Source organism: Panulirus ornatus, chromosome 73, assembly GCF_036320965.1.
Source record: "Panulirus ornatus isolate Po-2019 chromosome 73, ASM3632096v1, whole genome shotgun sequence".
In the NCBI taxonomy this organism is placed as follows: Eukaryota; Metazoa; Arthropoda; class Malacostraca; order Decapoda; family Palinuridae; genus Panulirus; species Panulirus ornatus.
This window is the reverse complement of record NC_092296.1, coordinates 14,778,549-14,798,365: the sequence shown is the minus strand read 5'-3', so window position 1 is coordinate 14,798,365 and position 19,817 is coordinate 14,778,549. Positions and strand designations below refer to the sequence as shown.

The window sequence follows — 19,817 nt, the reverse complement described above, 5'->3', positions numbered from 1 at the left end:
GTAGCAGTATTTCTAAAGTTTCCAAATGCAGAAAAAATCATGCAGAAACATGGCAGAGAGAGAGAGAGAGAGAGAGAGAGAGAGAGAGAGAGAGAGAGAGAGAGAGAGAGAGAGAGAGAGAGAGAGAAAGGAGGGGGGAGGGGAAGGAGGCATTTGATGTTGATGAGCCAAAGTATTTCTAAACTGTAGATAACAGCAAATGACCTATGATAGTTAGTACTTATCACAATTCATTATCTGTTTTGCTCTCATAATTATTCATTACACACTTCATTTAGTACTACATTGCAGACATGATGTAATTGTAATCAGGAATCATATTCATTGGAATCAATTCCATGTTTTTTTTGAGGAAACGTTATCTTAATCAAATCCATTGTCTCCAAAGCCCAAGTAATCATAATCAATTCCACTCCAAAGTAACCATAATCATAATTACATTATGATTAATTTGCTAGCTGTGAAGCTCAACTTGATGCTCTACACAAAAAATAGTAAATTTGGGGGAAAATAAAAAATGGAATAGGCCTATACTTAAGACTGTTAGTGTGACTTAACTATAAGGATAATATAAAAGTACCAAAGAAAAGTCTATAATCGAAGTGTTATGCTATCAGCAGAGGACAGGAGAGCAGGGGAAGAGAACTGATCACATTTGGTTGGGCCCAGCAGCTGGCCAAAGATATATTGCATATATATATAAATATAGTGTTTTATAAATTGTTTGCGGAAGATGAAAGCCGGCAAGGCAGCAGGTTTGGATGGTATTGCAGTGGAATTGGTAATGTATGTATGTATGTATGATTCATGGTGAGGTGCCTGAGGATTGGCGGAATGCTTGCACAGTGCCATTGTACAAAGGCAAAGGGGATAAGAGTGAGTGCTCAAATTACAGAGGTATAAGTTTGTTGAGTATTCCTGGTAAATTATATGGGAGGGTATTGATTGAGAGGGTGAAGGCATGTACAGAGCATTAGATTGGGGAAGAGCAGTGTGGTTTCAGAAGTGGTAGAGGATGTGTGGATCAGGTGTTTGCTTTGAAGAATGTATGTGAGAAATACTTAGAAAAGCAAATGGATTTGTATGTAGCATTTATGGATCTGGAGAAGGCATATGATAGAGTTGATAGAGATGCTCTGTGGAAGGTATTAAGAATATATGGTGTGGGAGGCAAGTTGTTAGAAGTAGTGAAAAGTTTTTATCGAGGATGTAAGGCATATGTACATGTACGTGTAGGAAGAGAGGAAAGTGATTGGCTCTCAGTGAATGTAGGTTTGCGGCAGGGGTGTGTGATGTCTCCATGGTTGTTTAATTCATTTATGGATGGGGTTGTTAGGGAGGTGAATGCAAGAGTTTTGGAAAGAGGGGCAAGTATGCAGTCTGTTGGGGATGAGAGAGCTTGGGAAGTGAGTTAGTTGTTGTTCGCTGATGATACAGCGCTGGTGGCTGATTCATGTGAGAAACTGCAGAAGCTGGTGACTGAGTTTGGTAAAGTGTGTGAAAGAAGAAAGTTAAGAGTAAATGTGAATAAGAGCAAGGTTATTAGGTTCAGTAGGGTTGAGGGTCAAGTCGATTGGGAGGTAAGTTTGAATGGAGAAAAACTGGAGGAAGTAAAGTGTTTTAAATATCTGGGAGTGGATCTGGCAGCGGATGGAACCATGGAAGCGGAAGTGGATCATAGGGTGGGGGAGGGGGCGAAAATTCTGGGAGCTTTGAAGAATGTTTGGAAGTCAAGAACATTATCTCGGAAAGCAAAAATGGGTGTGTTTGAAGGAATAGTGGTTCCAACAGTGTTGTATGGTTGCAAGGCGTGGGCTATGGATAGAGTTGTACGCAGGAGGGTGGATGTGCTGGAAATGAGATGTCTGAGGACAATATGTGGTGTGAGGTGGTTTGATCGAGTAAGTAATGTAAGGGTAAGAGAGATGTGTGGAAATAAAAAGAGTGTGGTTGAGAGAGCAGAAGAGGGTGTTTTGAAATGGTTTGGTCACATGGAGAGAATGAGTGAGGAAAGATTGACCAAGAGGATATATGTGTCAGAGGTGGAGGGAACAAGGAGAAGTGGGAGACCAAATTGGAGGTGGAAAGATAGAGTGAAAAAGATTTTGAGTGATCGGGGCCTGAACATGCAGGAGGGTGAAAGGCGTGCAAGGAATAGAGTGAATTGGAATGATGTGGTATACCGGGGTCGACGTGCTGTCAATGGATTGAACCAGGGCATGTGAAGCGTCTGGGGTAAACCATGGAAAGTTCTGTGGGGCCTGAATGTGGAAAGAGAGCTGTGGTTTCGGTGCATTATTACATGACACCTAGAGACTGAGTGTGAACGAATGGGGCCTTTGTTGTCTTTTCCTAGCACTACCTCGCACACATGAGGAGGGAGGGGGTTGTTATTCCATGTGTGGCGGGTTGGCGATGGGAATGAATAAAGGCAGACAGTATGAATTATGTACATGTTTATATGCATATACGTCTGTGTGTGTATATATATGTGTGCATTGAGTTGTATAGGTATGTATATTTGCGTGTGTGGACGTGTATGTATATACATGTGTATGTGGGTGGGTTGGGCCATTCTTTCATCTGTTTCATTGCGCTACCTCGCTAACGCGGGAGACAGCGACAAAGCAAAATAAATAAAAAGAATAAATAAATCGGTACATTGAATCTAGCTATAACCTTATGGTTTTGGCATTATTATGAAGACACTAACTTTTACTTTTTCTATGCCTAATATTCATAGTCACATTTCAGCCAATGAAACACTTGCTTGGCCCTGTTTTCCTATGATAATGTAATTCTTAATTGTAATCAATTACAAACCTTTGGAATCATAATCTTAATCGATTTCAAGGGTGATGGAATCATAACATGTCTGCTTCGTTGTGTAATATCACCTCTGCCTCTCCTAACCCCCTGACCCCTCCTTAACTCTACCATCAGTAACCCCCCAACCCCTCTCACCTCCCTCTCCTTTGTCAATGATCTGAATCGTACAAGTTGATCCTTCCAGGGTTCACACCTGCCAGAATTTTAAGATTGATAACAGTGACTGTACCAACCAGGACTGTGGGCATCTGTATGTGCCTAATATCATATGATATGTATTATAGACAGGGTGATGAAAAGCATGTATACAGTATAATTTTCTACTGAAGTGGAATAAGAACAGAAAAATGTTTGCAGAAGGCAGAGTGAGAAAAACAACAGTACAACAACATTTCTAAGTTTATTCTGACAATGATAAAATTGTTAGATTTTTGCTTAAGCTATGGCTTTACTGTGGCCTTCAGGAATTCTATCAGCCATATGAACTTTGCAAATGGGAACTCATGAAGGTGTCAATTATTCAACACTAAACCGATAGGCAATCATGAAGGAATAAAGTGTACTGATCTCCTGGAATAGCTTTTGTAAGCTCCCACTATCTCTTTCCCCAAGAAAAGCAAAAATCTAGTTTGTTTTAGACCAGAAGGGGGTAGGCAACCTACAGCTCACGGGTCAAATCCAGCCCGCAAAGGATTTTGACTGGCCCATGATCAAATACTATGACAGCCCATGAACAATTTTTCCTTATTCTGAATGTTTCACGTGACCACACTGGCCCCAGGTTCCATTTTGTTCCAATCACCAAAAGTGATGGAAACAGTAATGTATATACGAATGAAGGAAGGCAGACCACCTTATTAATATGAATTACAAATTATATATTCCCCTTGCATGCACAGGTTTTCAAGCGGGATCGTTCAAATTTATAAACAGAAACAGCATCACTTTCTTTGAACAAGAAATCTACACTAAATATCTGCTCAAAGAAAAAATATGATTCGTTCTAGTAAGGTATGTATTTTGTCACCAACTTTATGGTTTAATACAGTGGATAGGCAAGTGATTTGCAAGGGATATATTAGATGAATCACCTCTTTTCTATATCTGCTGCAGAGTGATGCTCCCTTAGATTTAGTGGTTAAAAGGCATGCTAGGGTGACAGTTCACATGTGTCACACAACTTCTCAACCTATTGCAACAACAGGAAATCATGTGAACCAGATATTTACATGTTACAAATTTGACAAAAATAATGGCATTTCAATTTTACAGTGTCTCCTGCAATGGTACCAATTTTGATTGTACAACACTCATCCTCAGTATAAACCATATCCAGTATATTGAAATCAAAGCATCACATGCAGTAAAAAACATAAAGTTCCAAACAAAAGAAGTTTTAAAACAGATGTGCTACAATCAGTGAAAAGAATGGCAATAAAAAGCACAAAACAACATCAATAAAAACAGCATCAAACAGTATTACACATCAAAATGAAAGGAGTAAAATTACAAGAAAAAGTTGTTTGTTAAGAGACGTTTTTTTTAATATCGATATGAAGAGCTTCTTTAATCTTAAGTTGATACGAAGATGGGGCAGAGTCCAGAATTATGAAACAATCCTCCAAAATAGTGTTCTTACACAATTCTGAACTCCGATGCTATATGAAAATGTGAGAGCTCCTATCCATCAAGAAATGCTCTCGAACATGTGTAGGAATGTCGGCAGGTTTCATCGACATAACAGGCACTACAGCCTGTGCAGGAAAACTTGTAAACAACGCACAAGTGAAAGATGGATCCTTCATGCTAAGCATATTAAATGTACTACAATACTTGTTAAGTAACTTGAGTTTCAAAATAAAATCAAAGAAAAAATTCCAAAGGCAATGAATGCAAAACGTAGGAAGGTAGACGCTGAGTGCCAAAATTTCCAAGACACTTGGACACTATATTACTTCTTCATCAAGCATGCTGGGAAACCAGTTTGTCTTATTTGCCTAAAAAATGTTGCTGTGAAGAAGGTAGCAAATATCAAGCAACATTAAGAAACACGCCATAGTGGAAATTTTAGCAAGTTTACTGAGCAAGTAAGGAAAGATGAAGCTGAGTGGCTGAAGGCTAGTTTTAGAAACATCATTTTTTTGCCAAGAAAAGCAGTGAAAAATGAAGGAAATACTCATGCCGGCTATGAGGTCGCAAAACATATTGCAGAAAAGATGAAGCCTTTTACAGATGGGGAATTTGTCAAAGGATGTTTACTGGCAGTGGTTGATATTATTTGTCCTGAAAAGAAATCTTTATTTGCATCTATCAGTCTGTCTGGAAGAACAATGACATGGTGAGTTGAAGAAATGTCAGTAGATGTTGAAAGTTGTTTAAGGGATGTCTGCAATGAATTGCAATTTCTTTAAATTGCACTTGATGACAGCACAGGCTTGAGAGACACTCTTCAACTGGCAGTGTTTGTTTGAGGAGTGACCTCAACTTTTCAAATTTTTGAAGAGTTTATTCAATCAATTCCTAGGTAGGGCATGATTACTGCATCATCACATTGCTACAAGACAAATGGAAAACCCTGGAATCACACAAAAACTGATTAGAATTCATTGCATAATGTCCCAAGTCTCTGTAATTAAAGGATGTTATGGACAGTGTTGTTGTGGCAGTGAATCTGATCCTATCTCATGAATTGAATCATCAGTTTTTGTTGGATACAGAGGCAGAATATGGGGACCTGGCTTATTTCTGTAGTGCACGCTAGCTTAGCCAAAGGTCAATGCTGGAAAGAGTATTTGCATTGAATGAAGAGGTGGCAATATTCCCTGAGAGTAAAAATGACGATGCTTCACATTTCCATGATCCTGATTGGCTTCCATCCTTGGCATTTCTTGAGGACATTACATCTCATTTCAATAACTTGAATTTACAACTTCAAGGAAAAATCAGCTGATACATGAGATGTATGATCATGTTGTGGCCTTTGAAAGAAAACTGCAATCATGGGAATGTCAGCTGCAATAAGAAAATTTTGCACATTTTCTCACTTTTCAAAAAAGTACAAGATCCATGCATTGCAAATATTGTCCAAGAATTGAGAAAGAAGTTTTCATCTCATTTTGCTAATGTTTGCTTGCATGCAAATGAGTTCAAGCTATTTGCTACTCTATTTGATGTGGAAGTGGACACTGCATCAGAAATTTTCAAATGGAATTGATTGGTTTACAGTGACGACATACTGAGACAGAAATTTCATTCTGAAGATGTGTCAGTGCTTGACTTCTATAGAAAAGATATTCATCCAAGTGGAAAGTATCCTAACTTAGTGTACCATGCAAAAAAGATGGTATCATTGTTTAGAAGCACTTATCTGTGTATCTTAATCAGTGTACCATGCAAAAACGATAGCATCATTGTTTAGCAGCAATTATCTGTGTGATCAATCATTTTGAAAAATGAAACCACCATGAACCATTTGAGAACAAGATTGGCTGATGTCCATCTAAACAATGTCTTGCTCTTAGCATCAACAAGTCTGACACCCAACACTGGGAAGCTTTCACGCAACAAACATCAAGTTTCATATCAATTCATCTACTGTTTGCATCAGAATTAGTTAATTTTCTTTTTTTATTATACTTAATTTACTACCATTCAATGCATCATTTTCATACTCTTTATGCTTTAAAGATTCTTTGTGTCTTTTTAACAAATTCAAAAGATACCTTGATTGAAATAAACTGTGACCATATTGAGTTCTTTGATCACTAATTGGCAACTTGATTAAGCCCAAATGATTTTCTAGCATGCATTATTCACTGATTTGAGGCAAAATATAACTAGATGTATTTAAATGGATAATTCCCATATTTCAGGCTTCTTTATGGCCTTTATCTGGTCTACCATCCACTCATTAATTTCTGCCATCCAGCTCACAGAGGCAAGAAGGCTGCCAACCTCTGTCTTAGACTAATTAAACAATCATTGTAACACTGGTGCTCATTTTGTCTTTGAAAATGTTTTTGTTCATTTACTCATGTAAATACAATAAACAATGTTACACTTGTGCCTGTGTAAATAATACACGTGTGTAGTGTGTGTCTAGTGCAGCTTCTTACCACTAGTTGAGTTGGCCTTGGGGTAGGGCATTTAGGGACAACAACTGACCTGAATGTGCCTGATTGTCCAGGGCTTCAAGTGGTTAATTTGCATAAGATGGATCATTCACAGAAATGTGCTATTTTTGAGTAATTTGGGGCTGAAATATTTGGGTCAGTCTTCTTTAACAAGACAATATGATCTAGAAAACATCATTTCAACACTGTAAGTGAAAAAACATTAATGTTTATAAGTAAAATGTACCTAATCCTCAAAAGCTTCTTCAGCACTTTCTCCATGTAATGTTGTCGACTTTACACTGTACAACATATTTTTATAATGGAAATCTTCATTCACTTTGTTTCTTTGATGGCCTTCTCCATAAATGTAGGTAAGACAAATGAAGCTCGGTGAATATCTGCATTGTAGTATTTAAGGGACAATGCCATCGCTTTTTCACTGTCCCACACAGTCACCGGATCTCGAAAGTTAGTAGCCTGGAGAGAACAAATATACATAAAGAATATTAGTTGCTATGACTATACTCATATGTCACATAAAATTGCATTTTTGATCAATTGCACTCTATTTTTTAAAAGAATAAACTCATGCATAACTTGTTCCAAGTACCTCAGTCACTGCACAATTCAGTAGTTTTGATGAGACACCTAAACAGCAATGCTGATATAATTACTTCATATGCCACAGTTCAGCCCACTCATATCAACTAAAACTTATACAGAACACTGCTCCACTTCTTTCTATCCATGCATGCCTCTCATCTTCCCAAACACTGAAGCCCCAATACCCAAATGCCTTCTTTAATCCATCCTCCTATTGCCTCCTTAGTCTACCTATACACCTTGCACCCTCCCCTTTATTCATATATCTATTTATGTATAAGTATCCCAAAACCAATTCCTATGAGAGTCCTGGTGTTATGCAGGACCTCTTTCTCAAGGCTCTTGCAGCCCAAGAGCTGGAAAGTGTACTCTTCCAGATTGATCTTTGATGAAACTGTATTCCCAATGATACAGTTTTGCCAAAGACTTTTCACTTGCAGAGTAACCTCTTGTAGGTACAGCCCAGGAACACCCACCCTCCACTCATATATTTACTGCTTACTTCCTGCCCCAGGAGTCCCTTCAACTTTTATGAGGCTCCTGCAGTACTTAGAAAACTAGCCACAGCCACTGGTCAGGACCATAGGTCATAAAGTGATGTTGTGTGTGCAGCTACATGCAGAGTGCAAGGCTATTAAGTAGTAAGTGCTTAGTGTCTTTCTTATTGTGGCCGTGAAGGGTCTTGGGATATGCTGAAATGATGTGTGTAGAGTTAAAGTAATGGAACAATGTCCAAACCCTACATTCTGTTCATCTAGGGAGTGTTGTCCCTGATGGGTGTAGTATGTTTGGTGGGATGGAGCTTATGGCTAAGTTTGGGAGGTTGGCTGTTTAATGCTTGTGAGAAAATTTCAGTATGAATGTGTCTTGTTAGCGTCATATTTGTTGGGAGTAGAGGGATTTGTAAGCTGAGGTTACTGAAGTGTGGAAGAGGGGTAAGCTTTTTATTTCTACTTGGTGATTGGTGGTTAGTTACAGAGTGGTTTGAGTGGGAAAGGCCTAATGGCACTGCATAGAATTGAATGTCAAGCATGTTGTGGTGGGATTGTACTGGGATGATCTTTCCTTCAATGCGTAGCCAGTGAGTGTATGTAGTTGCCAGGTGGCCAGTGATTGTTCAAAGTGCACTATTGTGTGCGGTTAGAAATTTTTCATACCACACCACTGTTTTTTGAAAGATCTGGATTCTCTTTCTAAACTCTTTTTCCCCCTTAACCATAATTCCTGTAATCCTCTCTACCATGCTATTCTTCTCTTTCCACAACCTACTGCTGCTGTGTCACACACCACTATGGCAGCATCTACTAATGTACTCTTTACATGCATCCACACACAACATAAAAGCACAAAGCTTTTTTTTTTATTTTTTACCTAAATGACATGCATTATTCTGAAATCTAACTCACAGGATCTTTACTGCAAAGAATGAAACCAATCTGCCCTGAAGGATATGTAGGAGTACAGGTGTATGCATATTCCACCACAGGGAATATATTTCGGCAATTTTTCAACAACCGACTGATCAGATCAGTGTGCAGCCACATACTTTCCCCCTGATAAAAGAAAGTCATATTAATGCAACAATACAGTAACATGTTTTCTAAAAGCTAGTGATCTTTTCAGATCTGCAAAAGAAAAAAAATCATTTCAACCTGTGCTTCCAATAGAGTGGATTTTGTTGGCTACATAAATCAAAAGGCACAGTAAAAGTATACCTTAGCTTTGGGGGCATAATAGACATCAGATATACATAGGCAGCTTTAAAACAAAAAATTCTATCACTTATAAGTGAATGCAACAGATCTCCCTTTGCACTATCACCCACCATCAAGTTTCATATGGAGAAAGACAACACCAAGCTCATCATTATTACACTCTCAATAAACCTAAATTCATTTCAAAGTTTATCTTCATTATACCATAATCTTCACTACAACCTCATCTTCACAACACCCTCCGTCACAACCCCACACTTTCACCACATTCCATGGGTCAGTTCAAAGGCTATCTTCATTACATTCTCATCTCCACAACTTCCTCAGCAACTTGATCTACATTTTCACTATACACCTACAGGTATATAGGGGGAGAAAGAACACTTCCCACACATTCCTCGCATGTCGTAGAAGGCGACGGGAGCGGGGAGCTGGAAACCCTCCCCTCCTTGTATTTCAACTTTCTAAAAGGGGAAACAGAAGAAGGAGTCACGCGGAGAGTGCTCATCCTCCTCAAAGGCTCAGATTGGGGTGTCTAAATGTGTGTGGATGTAAACAAGATGAGAAAAAATGAGAGATAGGTAGTATGTTTGAGGAAAGGAACCTGGATGTTTTGGTTCTGAGTGAAATGAAGCTCAAGGGTAAAGGGGAAGAGTGGTCTGGGAATGTCTTAGGAGTAAAGTCAGGGGTTAGTGATAGGACAAGAGCAAGGGAAGGAGTAGCACTACTCATGAGACAGGAGTGGTGGGGGTATGTGATAGAGTGTAAGAAAGTAAACTCCACACTGATATGGGTAAAACTGAAAGTGGATGGAGAGAGATGGGTGATTATTGGTGCATATGCACCTGGGCATGAGAAGAAAGATCATGAGAGGTAAGTGTTTTGGGAGCAGCTGAATGAGTGTGTTAGTACTTTTGATGCACGAGACCAGGTCATAGTGATGGGTGATTTGAATGCAAAGGTGAGTAATGTGGCAGTTGAGGGAATAATTGGTGTACATAGGGTGTTCAGTGTTGTAAACAGAAATGATGAAGAGCTTGTACATTTATGTGCTGAAAAAGGACTGGTGATTGGAAATACCTGGTTTAAAAAGAGAGATATACATAAGTATACGTATGTAAAAAGGAGAGATGGCCAGAGAGTGTTATTGGATTACGTGTTAATTGATAGGCGCACAAAAGAGAGACTTTTGGATGTCAATGTGCTGAGAGGTGCAACTGGAGGGATGTCTGATCATTATCTTGCGGAGGCAAAGGTGAAGATTTGTAGAGGTTTTCAGAAAAGAAGAGAGAATGTTGGGGTAAAAAGAGTGGTGGGAGTAAGTGGGCTTGGGAAGGGGACTTGTGTGAGGAAGTACTAGGAAAGAATGAGTACAGAATGGAAAAAGGTGAGAAGAAAGGACGTAAGGGGAGTGGGGGAGGAATGGGATGTATTCAGGGAAGCAGTGATGGCTTGCGCAAAAGATGCTTGTGGCATGAGAAGCATGGGAGGTGGGCAGATGAGAAAGGGTAGTGAGTGGCGAGATAAAGAAGTAAGATTATTAGTGAAAGAGAAGAGAGAGGCATTTGGACGATTTTTGTAGGGAAATAATGCAAATGACTGGGAGATGTATAAAAGAAAGAGGCAGGTCAAGAGAAAGGTGCAAGAGGTGAAAAAGAGGGCAAATGAGAGTTGGGGTGAGAGAGTATCATTAAATTTTAGGGAGAATCAAAAGGTTGTTTTGGAAGGAGGTAAATAAAGTGCGTAAGACAATGGAACAAATGGGAACTTCAGTGAAGGGGCTAATAGGGAGGTGATAACAAGTAGTGATGATATGAGAAGGAGATGGAGTGAGTATTTTGAAGGTTTGTTGAATGTGTGTGATGATAGAGTGGCAGATATACGGTGTTTTGGTCGAGGTGGTGTGCAAAGTGAGAGGGTTAGGGAAAATGATTTGGTAAACAGAGAAGAGGTAGGAAAGGTTTTGCGGAAGATGAAAGCCGGCAGTGGAATTTATTAAAAAAGGGGGTGACTGTATTGTTGACTGGTTGGTAAGGTTATTTAATGTGTGTATGACTCATGGTGAGGTGCCTGAGGGTTGGCGGAATGCTTGCATAATGCCATTGTACAAAGGCAAAGGGGATAAGAGTGAGTGCTCAAATTACAGAGGTATAAGTTTGTTGAGTATTCCTGGTAAATTATATGAGAGGGTATTGATTGAGAGGGTGAAGGCATGTGCAGAGCATCAGACTGAGGAAGAGCAGTGTGGTTTCAGAAGTGGTAGAGGATGTGTGGATCAGGTGTTTGCTTTGAAGAATGTATGTGAGAAATACTTAGAAAAGCAAATGGATTTGTATGTAGCATTTATGGATCTGGAGAAGGCATATGATAGAGTTGATAGAGATGCTCTGTGGAAGGTATTAAGAATATATGGTGTGGGAGGCAAGTTGTTAGAAGCAGTGAAAAGTTTTTATCAAGGATGTAAGGCATGTGTATGTGTAGGTAAAGAGGAAAGTGATTGGTTCTCAGTGAATGTAGGTTTGCGGCAGGGGTGTGTGATGTCTCCATGGTTGTTTAATTTGTTTATGGATGGGGCTATTAGGGAGGTGAATGCAAGAGTTTTGAAAAGAGTGGCAAGTATGCACTCTGTTGTGGATGAAAAAGCTCGGGAAGTGAGTCAGTTGTTGTTCGCTGATGATACAGCGCTGGTGGCTGATTCGAGTGAGAAACTGCAGAAGCTGGTGACTGAGTTTGGTAAAGTGTGTGAAAGAAGAAAGCTGAGAGTAAATGTGAATAAGAGCAAGGTTATTATGTACAGTAGGGTTGAGGAACAAGTCAACTGGGAGGTAAGTTTGAATGGAGAAAAACTGGAAGTGAAGTGTTTTAGATATCTGGGAGTGGATTTGGCAGCGGATGGAACCATGGAAGCAGAAGTGAATCATAGGGTGGGGGAGGGGGTGAAAGTTCTGGGAGCATTGAAGAATGTGTGGAAGTTGAGAATATTATCTCGGAAAGCAAAAATGGGTATGTTTGAAGGATTAGTGGTTCCAACAATGTTATATGGTTGCGAGGCATGGGCTATAGATAGAGTTGTGCAGAGGAGGGTGGATGTTCTGGAAATGAGATGTCTGAGGACAATATGTGGTGTGAGGTGGTTTGATCGAGTAAGTAATAATAGGGTAAGAGAGATGTGTGGTAATAAAAAGTGCGTGGTTGAGAGAGCAGAAGAGGGTGTTTTGAAATGGTTTGGTCACATGGAGAGAATGAATGAGGAAAGATTGACCAAGAGGATATATGTGTCAGAGGTGGAGGGAACGAGGAGAAGTGGGAGACCAAATTGGAGGTGGAAAGATGGAGTGAAAAAGATTTTGAGTGATCGGGGACATCTCCATTAGAGACTGATTTTCCCTACACCTGTAATACCACTAAACTTTAACGTAATACCACTAAACTTTAACAAGTCACTTATGAGACGTGTATGTATATACATGTGTATGTGGGTGGGTTGGGCCATTTTTTCGTCTGTTTCCTTGCGGTATCTTGCTAACGTGGGAGACAGCAATAAAGTAAAATAAATAAATAAATAAATAAACCTACAGGTTACATCATAGGCTATAATTATGATCATTACACCCTTATCTTTAGGAAATTCCTAAAGATAAGGTCAAGGGCCATTACCACTACAACCTCACTTTTATTACACTCTTTGCACTGCTGGTCTTTGACCTAGCCTGTAAGAATCAGGTTAAAGGACATCTCCATTAGACCCTGATTTTCCCTACACCTGTAATACCACTAAACTTTAACAAGTCACTTATTAGACGTGTACGTATATACATGTGTATGTGGGTGGGTTGGGCCATTCTTTCGTCTGTTTCCTTGCGCTATCTTGCTAATGCAGGAGACAGCGATAAAGTAAAATAAATAAATAAATAAACCTACAGGTTAGATCATAGGCTATACTTATGATCATTACACCCTTATCTTTATGACATTCCTAAAGATAGGGTCAAGGGCCATTACCACTACAACCTCACTTTTATTACACTCTTTGCACTGCTGGTCTTTGACCTAGCCTGTAAGAATCAGGTTAAAGGACATCTCCATTAGACCCTGATTTTCCCTACACCTGTAATACCACTAAACTTTAACAAGTCACTTATGAGACCAAATTGGAGGTGGAAAGATGGAGTGAAAAAGATTTTGAGTAACCGAGGCCTGAACATGCAGGAGGGTGAAAGGCGTGCAAGGAATAGAGTAAATTGGAAAGATGTGGTATACTGGGGTCGACATGCTGTCAATGGATTGAACCAGGGCATGTGAAGCATCTGGGGTAAACCATGGAAAGTTCTGTGGGGCCTGGATGTGGAGAGGGAGCTGTGGTTTCGGTGCATTATTACATGACAGCTAGAGACTTTGTGTGAATGAATGTGGCCTTTGTTGTCTTTTCCTAGCACTACCTCGTGCACATACGGGGGAGGGGGAGGGGGTTGTTATTTCATGTGTGGCAGGGTGGCGATGCGAATGAATAAAGGCAGACAGTATGAAGTATGTACATGTGTATATATGTATATGTCTGTGTGTGTATATATATGTATACGTTGAGATGTATAGGTATGTATATTTCCGTGCGTGGATGTGTATGTATATACATGTGTATGTGGGTGGGTTGGGCCATTCTTTCATCTGTTTCCTTACGCTACCTCACTAACATGGGAGACAGCGATAAAGTAAAATAAATAAATAAATAAACTGACAGGTTAGATCAGAGGCTATAATTATGATCATTACACCCTTATCTTTATGACATTCCTAAAGATAAGGTCAAGGGCCATTACCAATACAACCTCACTTTTTTTATTACACTCTTTGCACTGCTGGTCTTTGACCTAGCCTGTAAGAATCAGGTTAAAGGACATCTCCATTAGACCTTGATTTTCCCTACACCTGTTATACCACTAAACTTTAACATATTCCTCCCAACTTTCATATGTCCTTTGATAAGTCTGTAATTCCACTTATTGAATTCCATTTTAAGGCAGGATTTTCACCTCCTACACCTGTAATACCACTATACTTTAAGAAATCACTTATGAGACTTATTGAATTACATTTTAAGACAGGATTTTCACCTCCTACACCTGTAATACCACTAAACTTTAAGAAGTCACTTATGAGACAAGCCCCCCCCCCCCCCACACACACACACACACACACACACACACACACACACACACACACACACACACACACACACACACACGGATCTTATCTCTTAGCTCCTGGTTTGGTTTCCCTCCCTCTTTTGCTTCTTCGTATCAAGCTTCCTCTCTGGCCAATCTACTGTCGTGGTTGTTGATGGATCAGCCTCTCCCCCTTTCTCCATCTACAGCATTGTCCCTCCAGGTTTCCTACACTTTTTCTCCTTTTTGTCAATGATTTCCTTGATTCCATAAATAATCAAACCCTCTCATACACTGCATTCCTCCACGGCCTTCAATTCTGCTCCTTCCTTTCTCACTTAACCTTTATCTCGTCTTGACACAACTTTCTCAATGAACTCACAGTTGGACAGGAAATCTCAATGGAGTAGACAAAATCTGGTTTTAATGCCTCCAAGACCCAGTTTCTACCCATCTCTCATTGAATATTCCTCCCAACTTTCATATGTCCTTTGATAATTCTGTAATTCCACTTATTGAATTACATTTTAAGACAGGATTTTCACCTCCTCAAAAATCAGTAATACTTTCCCTTGTCTTTTTTTCCCTTTCATTGGTCTCCCTGTATTTAAATCAAAACCCAGTCTTGAGGTAGACTTTTGTCCATGACTGGAGCTTCAAAAAAAAAAAAAAAAAAAAGAGCAAGAATATGCCAGAAAATGGACATGCTTTGGTAAAACACTAACTTATCCTGAGATACAAAACTAAAACTAATGCCAAAAACCAACTAATCCCACAGTATTAAGACAATAGTATTTCTGTATGGGATGAGAGTCAGTTGCTGCTTGCTGATGATGCAGCACTGGAAGCAGATTTGAGAGAGAAACTGCTGAAGTTGGTGACAGAACTTGGAAATGTGTAAAAGGAGGAAGTTGAGAGTAAACGTAAACAAAAATAAGGTTATTAGGTTTAGCAAGGTTAGTTTGGGTGTGACTTTGAATCAAGAAAAGTTGGAGGAAGTGAAGCGTTTCAATTAACTTGGAGTGGACTTAGCAGCAAATGGAACTATAGAGGCAGAAGAGAGTGGACAAGGGAGCAAATGTTTTGGAAGAACTTTAGAATCTGTGGAAAGAGAGGTTATTGTCTGACAGGACAAAAATAGGTATATTTAACAGTATAGTAGCTCCAGACTGCATACTTGCCCCTCTGGAGAAGGCATATGATAGAGTTGACAGAGATGCTCTGTGGAAGGTATTATGAACATATGGTGTGGGAGACAAGTTGTTAGAAGCAGTGAAAAGTTTTTATCGAGGATATAAGGCATGGGTATGCGTAGGAAGAGGGGAAAGTGATTAATTCTCAGTGAATGTTGGTTTGCAGCAGGGGTGCGTGAAGTCTCCATGGTTGTTTAATTTGTTTATGGATGGGGTTGTTGGGGAGGTGAATGCAAGAGTTTTGGATAAAGGGGCAAGTATGCAGTCTGCTGTGGATGAGAGAGCTTGGGAGGTGAGACTGTTGTTGTTCGCTGAAGATACAGCGCTGGTGGTTGATTCGTGTGAGAAACTGCAGAAGCTGGTGACTGAGTTTGATAAAGTGTGTGAAACAAGAAAGTTGAGAATAAATGTGAATAAGAGCAAGGTTATTAGGTACAGACGGGTTGAGGGACAAGTCAACTGGGAGGTAAGTTTGACTGGAGAAAAACCACAGGAAGTGAAGTGTTTTAGATATCTGGGAGTGGATTTGACAGCGCATGGAACCATGGAAGCAGAAGTGAATCATAGGGTGGGGGAGGGGGTGAAAGTTCTGGGAGCGTTGAAGAATGTGTGGAAGTCAAGAACATTATATCAGAAAGCAAAAATGGGAATGTTTGAAGCAATAGTGGTTCCAACAATGTTATAAGGTTGCGAGGCGTGGGCTATAGATAGAGTTGTGCAGAGGAGCGTGGATGTGCTGGAAATGAGATATTTGAGGACAATATGTGGTGTGAGGTGGTTCGATCGAGCAAGCAATAATAGGGTAAGAGAGATGTGTGGTAATAAAAAGAGTGTGGTTGAGAGGGCACAAGAGGGTGTTTTGATATGGTTTGGTCACATGGAGAGAATGAGTGAGGAAAGATTGACCAAGAGGATATATGTGTCAGAGGTGGAGGGAATGAGGAGAAGTGGGAGACCAAATTGGAGGCGGAAAGATGGAGTGAAAAAAATTTTGAGTGATCGAGGACTGAACATGCAGGAGGGTGAAAGGCATGCAAGGAATAGAGTGAATTGGAACGATGTGATATACCAGGGTCGACGTGCTGTCAATGGATTGAACCAGGGCATGTGAAGCGTCTGGGGTAAACCATGGAAAGTTCTGTGGGGCCTGGATGTGGAAAGGGAGCTGTGGTATCGGTGGATCATACATGACAGTTAGAGACTTTGTGAGAATGAATGTGGCCTTTGTTGTCTTTTACTAGTGCTACCTTGTGCACATGCAGGGGGAGGGTGTTGTTATGCCATGTGTGGCAGGGTGGCGATGGGAATGAATAAAGGCAGACAATATGAATTATGTACATGTGTATATATGTATATGTCTGTGTGTGTATATTTATGTATACGTTGAGATGCATAGGTATGTATATTTGCGTGTGTGGATGTGTATGTATATACATGTGTATGTATATACATGTGTATGTGGGTGGGTTGGGCCATTCTTTCGTCTATTTCCTTGCACTACCTCACTAACGCAAGAGACAGCAACAAAGTAAAATAAATATATAATAATAAATAAATAACTTTCTAAAAGGGGAAACAGAAGAAGGAGTCACGCGGGGAGTGCTCATCCTCCTCGAAGGCTCAGATTGGGGTGTCTAAATGTGTGTGGATGTAACCAAGATGAGAAAAAAGGAGAGGTAGTAAGTTTGAGGAAAGGAACCTGGATGTTTTGGCTCTGAGTAAAACGAAGCTCAAGGGTAAAGGGGAAGAGTGGTTTGGGAATGTCTTGGGAGTAAAGTCAGGGGTTAATGAGAGGACAAGAGCAAGGGAAGGAGTAGCAGTACTCATGAAACAGGAGTGGTGGGAGTATGTGATAGGGTGTAAGAAAGTAAATTCTAGATTGATATGGGTAAAACTGAAAGTGGATGGAGAGAGATGGGTGATTATTGGTGCATATGCACCAGGACATGAGAAGAAAGATCATGGGGCAAGTGTTTTGGGAGCAGCTGAATGAGTGTGTCAGTGGTTTTGATGCACAAGACCGGGTTATGGTGATGGGTGATTTGAATGCAAAGGTGAGTAATGTGGCAGTTGAGGGAATAATTGGTATACATGGGGCGTTCAGTGTTGTAAATGGAAATGGTGAAGAGTTTGTAGATTTATGTGCTGAAAAAGGACTGGTGATTGGGAATACCTGGTTTAAAAAGCAAGATATACATAAGTATACGTATGTAAGTAGGAGAGATGGCCAGAGAGCGTTATTGGATTACGTGTTAATTGATAGGCATGTGAAAGAGAGACTTTTGGATGTTAATGTGCTGAGAGGTGCAACTGGAGGGATGTCTGATCATTATCTTGTGGAGTCGAAGGTGAAGATTTGTAGAGGTTTTCAAAAAAGAAGAGAGAATGTTGGGGTGAAGAGAGTGGTGAGAGTAAGTGAGCTTGGGAAGGAGACGTGTGTGAGGAAGTACCAGGAGAGACTGAGTAGAGAATGGAAAAAGGTGAGAAGAAAGGACGTAAGGGGAGTGGGGGAGGAATGGGATGTATTTAGGGAAGCAGTGATGGCTTGCGCAAAAGATGCTTGTGGCATGAGAAGCGTGGGAGGTGGGCAGATTAGAAAGGGTAGTGAGTGGTGGGATGAAGAAGTAAGATTATTAGTGAAAGAGAAGAGAGAGGCATTTGGATGATTTTTGCAGGGAAAAAATGCAAATGAGTGGGAGATGTATAAAAGAAAGAGGCAGGAGGTCAAGAGAGATGTGCAAGAGGTGAAAAAGAGGGCAAATGAGAGTTGGGGTGAGAGAGTATCATTAAATTTTAGGGAGGATAAAAAGATGTTTTGGAAGGAGGTAAATAAAGTGCGTAAGACAAGGGAGCAAATGGGAACTTCAGTGAAGGAGATGGAGTGAGTATTTTGAAGGTTTGTTGAATGTGTTTGATGATAGAGTGGCAGAAACAGGAAGTTTTGGTTGAGGTGGTATACAAATTGAGAGGGTTAGGGAAAATGATTTGGGAAACAGGGAAGAGGTAGTAAAAGCTTTGCGGAAGATGAAAGCCGGCAAGGCAGTGGGTTTGGATGGTACTGCACTGCAGTGGAATATATTAAAAAAGGGGGTGACTGTATTGTTGACTGGTTGGTTAGGTTATTTAATGTATGTATGATTCATGGTAAGGTTCCTGAGGATTGGCGGAATGCTTGCATAGTGCCATTGTACAAAGGCAAAGGGGATAAGAGTGAGTGCTCAAATTACAGAGGTATAAGTTTGTTGAGTACTCCTGGTAAATTATATGGGAGGGTATTGACTGAGAGGGTGAAGACATGTACAGAGCATCAGACTGAGGAAGAGCAGTGTGGTTTCAGAAGTGGTAGAGGATGTGTAGATCAGGTGTTTGCTTTAAAGAATGTATGTGAGAAATACTTAGAAAAGCAAATGGATTTGTATGTAGCATTTATGGATCTGGAGAAGGCATATGATAGAGTTGATAGAGATGCTCTGTGGAAGGTATTAAAAATATATGGTGTGGGAGGCAAGTTGTTAGAAGCAGTGAAAAGTTTTTATCGAGGATGTAAGGCATGTGTACGTGTAGGAAGAGAGGAAAGTGATTGGTTCTCAGTGAATGTAGGGTTGCGGCAGGGGTGTGTGATGTCTCCATGGTTGTTTGATTTGTTTATGGATGGGGTTGTTAGGGAGGTGAATGCAAAAGTTTTGGAAAGAGGGGCAAGTATGCAGTCTGTTCTGGATGAGAGAGCTTGGGAAGTGAGTCAGTTGTTGTTCGCTGATGATACAGCACTGGTGGCTGATTCATGTGAGAAACTGCAGAAGCTGGTGACTGAGTTTGGTAAAGTGTGTGAAAGATGAAAGTTGAGAGTAAATGTGAATAAGAGCAAGGTTATTAGGTACAGCAGGGTTGAGGGTCAAGTCAATTGGGAGGTAAGTTTGTAAGGAGAAAAACTGGAGGAAGTGAAGTGTTTTAGATATCTGGGAGTGGTTTTGGCAGCGGATGGAACCATGGAAGCGGAAGTGAATCATAGGGTGGGGAGGGGGTGAAAATTCTGGGAGCGTTGAAGAGTGTGTGGAAGTCGAGAACATTATCTCGGAAAGCAAAAATGGGTATGTTTGAAGGAATAGTGGTTCCAACAATGTTGTATGGTTGCAAGGCGTGGGCTATGGATAGAGTTGTGCGCAGGAGGGTGGATGTGCTGGAAATGAGATGTTTGAGGAC

At 40.3% G+C, this 19,817-nt stretch overlaps 1 protein-coding gene across 4 annotated transcripts in view; it reads right to left on the bottom strand.

The window, feature by feature from the left end:
• Positions 1–3,212: 3,212 nt before the first annotated feature.
• The window catches only part of SpdS (Spermidine Synthase), an 85,669-nt gene continuing 69,064 nt past the window's right edge, over positions 3,213–19,817 (bottom strand). For all 4 annotated transcript variants that reach the window (XM_071661296.1, XM_071661293.1, XM_071661295.1 and 1 more), the window contains exons 7-8: positions 8,954–9,100; positions 3,213–7,421 (exon numbers count right to left, since the gene is read on the bottom strand). In XM_071661296.1, coding sequence (XP_071517397.1) covers positions 7,278–7,421; positions 8,954–9,100 — 291 coding nt within the window. In that variant the 3' untranslated portion in view covers positions 3,213–7,277. The remainder of the gene's footprint in view (positions 7,422–8,953; positions 9,101–19,817) is intronic.